Source organism: Otolemur garnettii, unplaced genomic scaffold (assembly GCF_000181295.1).
Source record: "Otolemur garnettii isolate 467f Iridium unplaced genomic scaffold, OtoGar3 scaffold00108, whole genome shotgun sequence".
NCBI classification, from domain to species: Eukaryota; Metazoa; Chordata; class Mammalia; order Primates; family Galagidae; genus Otolemur; species Otolemur garnettii.
Genome location: NW_003852503.1, coordinates 5,996,373 through 5,999,966, shown reverse-complemented (window position 1 = coordinate 5,999,966; position 3,594 = coordinate 5,996,373). Strand labels below are relative to the sequence as shown.

Here is a 3,594-nt window from a genome sequence, read left to right as displayed (position 1 = left end):
CTTTGACCCGTGCCGTTTCCGGTTGACGACGTGGCTCGGGACCGCCATCTTGGCAAGAGGCGAAGCGGCAGCGGCTCCTGTCAGGGGGGCAGCGGGTCCAGAGCGACCGGTGCTCCCCTTCCCCTGACCCGAGCCCTAACCCCAGTGGAGCCGGAGCACGGGCGCGCCTCCCCACCGACCTCACCATGGTAAGATTCGAGCCAGGACCCGAACTCCCGCGGGCCGAGCTCCGCTCCCCGCCTCTCGCCGCGAGCCGGCCTGGTACCGGGGCCAGAGGAGCCCCGCCCCGAGGGTCTAGAGCCGGGTGTTGCTCTTCGGGCTCCGGGAGCAGTGTGGCCTCCCCTGCCCTCTGCCCAGCTGCCCGGGGGATACGAGGGAGCTGCCTCCTGCTCCCCGGTGGTTGTGCCACCTCCGCACGCTCCCGACCGGCTGGACTCCCTTTCCTCCCGGGACGGCCTGGGATTTTTGCTCTGCGCGAACCTTGTCCTGGCTGCCGTGTGGGCCCCGCTCTGCGGACCTTGAAGCTGCCGTCCAGCAGGTTCCCCGGCGCTTAGGCTCGGCAGGCTGGGCCCCTCTCAGGAGGTGCCGTTTTTCTGCTCCCAACCCCAGGGTTTGGTTGGCGTGATAGTCGAAATCCAAATCCACTGGTGTTGAAGAATTTTTCTTTTGTTTGTTCGAAGGGGGAAGTAGAGCCACAGAATGAGGAGTAACTTGTAGTACTAATTTATGGGACCCCAGTGCCCCTGAAACCTCCCGCTTCTTCTGTATAACTTACGTGTGTCCATTTGTCAGTGTGGTTAGTGTAGGACGTGTATATAGCACTGGGAAAATGTGAACGGGTTATGGAGAAGACGGGGTTTCTTTCTTCAAGGAACTTACTGTTGGAGTGGAGTAAAGTGTGCATGTGGCATATCCTAATCAGATGTCTCGCAGGAGGTGGAGTAAGAGGGGTGGGTTATATTATGGGACCTGTTACTTGCTGTCAGTTCCATTATCTTTATGTCTTCATCTGTTACAGAGATAGGATAAATTAATGTGGTGAAGATGGGGGAAGTCAGAACTGCTGACTCCACTAAATCTTGCTTTATCGCTGAGATTTGTAGTTATTCATGAAGTAGAAGACATTCTTTCGGCTTAGACGAACTAGTAATTCATTTTTTTAGTGCACCTGTACCCTTTAATCTTTTGAAGGATGTTCTGTTCTCTTTTTTTTTTTTTCAATAATTTCATTTTAAAGCTTCTTCCTACATACCCATGAGATGACAACAGTGTAATTTGGTCCCAGTCTTAAGTTCTGTTGACAGCCCTTTAGAGGAGAACATGGATAGTGAGAGGATTCATGTTTAGGCTTTAAACCACTGAAAGGTTGTTTTTTCAGCCTCAGTTACATAAATTACATCAGTCAGGCTTGCCTCCTAAAACTTTTGTGTTGGATGTAAAATTTCCAAAAAAAATTTTTTTTTAAATTCTACTCGGAAGCTCCAGATTGTGCTAATAATTTTGAAACTCCTGTTTTCTTGGCGGTGCCCCTAGCTCAGTGAATAGGGTGCCGGCCACATACACCAAGGCTGGTGGATTCAAGCCTGGCCCAAACCTGCTAAACAACAATGACAGCTGCAACCAAAAAATAGCTGGGCATTATGGTGGGTACCTGTAGTCTCAGCTACTTGGGAGGCTGAGACAAGAGAATCAGTTAAGCCCAAGAGCTGGAGGTTGCTGTGAGCTGTGATGCCAGAAACTCTACTGAGGGCAACATAGTGAGACTCTGTCTCAAAAAAAAAAAAAAAAAGTTGTATCAAAACTTATAAAAGTTTGTTTTTCCTCAATAGTTTATTAAAAATTTTTAAACATCTGGAAAAGAACTTTACAGTGAATAATCATTAACATTTCAGTATACTTATTTTGTCATACAACTAATCATCTTTTCTCCATTTTTTCTTTTTTTAAGAGATAGGATCTTGGCCAGGCTAGTGGTTCAAGCCTATAATCCCAGCATTCTGGGAGGCCAAGGTGGGTGGATTGCCTGAGCTCACAAGTTCTAGACCAGCCTGAGCAAGAGCAGGCCTGGTATCTAAAAATAGCCGGTTGTTGTGGCCAGTGCCTATAGTCCTAGCTACTTGGGAGAATCGCTTAAACTGAGAGTTTGAGGTTGCTGTGAGCTGTGACGCCAGAGCACTCTACTCAGGGTAACAAAGTGAGACTCTGTCTCAACAACAGCAACAAAAAAAGAGACAGGATCTTGTTCTGTTGCCCAGGCATGAGTGTAGTATACTAATCATAGCTCATTGTAATCTCTAACTCCTGGGTTCAAGCCATCCTCCTGCCTCAGCCTCCCAAGAAGCCCTTTAGATGAGGACTATGATAATGGGAGAATTCATGCTTGGGCTTTAGACCACTGAAAGGTTTTTTTCAACCTCAGTTATATAAATTGCATCAGTCAGGCTTGCCTCCTAAAACTTCTGTGTTGGACATAAAATTTCCAAAAAATTAAAAAAAAAAATTCCACAAGGAAGTTCAGTATTGAGGTAATGTGGTGCACACATTACCTGCTAACTTTTAGAATTTTTTTGTAGAGATGAGGGTCTTGCTGTATTGCCCAAACTGGTCTTGAACTCCTGGCCTCAAGAAGCCCTCTGAGATAGCTAGGATTATAGGTGTGAGCCCCCAGCCCTTCTTTCCATCTTTCTTTTTTTCTTTTGAGATGGAGCCTCAAGCTATCCCCCTGGGTAGAGTGCCATGGCATCACGCTCACAGAAACCTCCAACTCCTGGGCTCAAGTGAGTCTCCTGCCTCAGCCTCCCAAGTAGCTGGGACTACAGGTGCCGGCCACAACGCCTGGCCATTTTTTTTGGTTACAGCCATCGTTGTTTGGCGGGCCCGGGCTGAGGATTCGAACCTGCCACCTTAGGTGTATGTGGCTGGCGCCTTAGCCGCTTGAGCCACAGGTGCCGAGCCCTTTCCATCTTTTTTAAAAATACATTTCATGGCACATGCCTGTAGTTGTAGTCAAAGACAAAGTTGGGAGGATCTCTTGAGTTAGGAGTTTGAGACTGCTGTAAACTATGATTGCACTCCAGCCTGAGTGACAGAGTGAGACCCTGTCTCTTAAAAAATAAGTATATGGGCTAGGTTTGGTGGTTCATGCCTGTAATCCTAGCATTCTAGGAGGCCGTGAGGCCAGCACCCTAGGAGGCTGGCAGATTTCTTGAGCTTAGGAGCTTCACAACAGCCTGAGCAAGAGTGAGACCCCCCAACTCTACTAAAAATTAAAAAAAAATAGCCAGGCATTGTGTCCGGTGCCTTTAGGTACTCAGGAGGGTGAGGCAAGAGGATCACTTGAACCCAGGAGTTTGAGGTTGCTGTGAGCTAGGCTGACACCATAATACTATAGCCCAGGTAATAGAGCAAGACACTGTCTCCATTTTTAAAAAAAAATGTGGGCTCGACGCCTGTCGCTCAAGTGGCTAAGGCGCCAGCCACATATACCTAAGTTGGCGGGTTCGAATCCAGCCTGGGCCCGCCAAAACGATGGCTGCAACCAAAAAATAGCCGAGTGTTGTGGCAGGCGCCTGTAGTCCCAGCTACTTGGGAGGC

The 3,594-nt window shown here is 48.4% G+C and overlaps 1 protein-coding gene across 1 annotated transcript in view; it reads left to right on the top strand.

Annotated features, from left to right (window-relative positions):
- Positions 1 to 3,594, top strand: part of ARCN1 (archain 1) — a 34,568-nt gene continuing 30,974 nt past the window's right edge. The window contains exon 1 of the mRNA XM_003796845.3: positions 1 to 188. Within this exon, the coding sequence (XP_003796893.1) occupies positions 186 to 188 (3 nt within the window). The 5' untranslated portion in view covers positions 1 to 185. The remainder of the gene's footprint in view (positions 189 to 3,594) is intronic.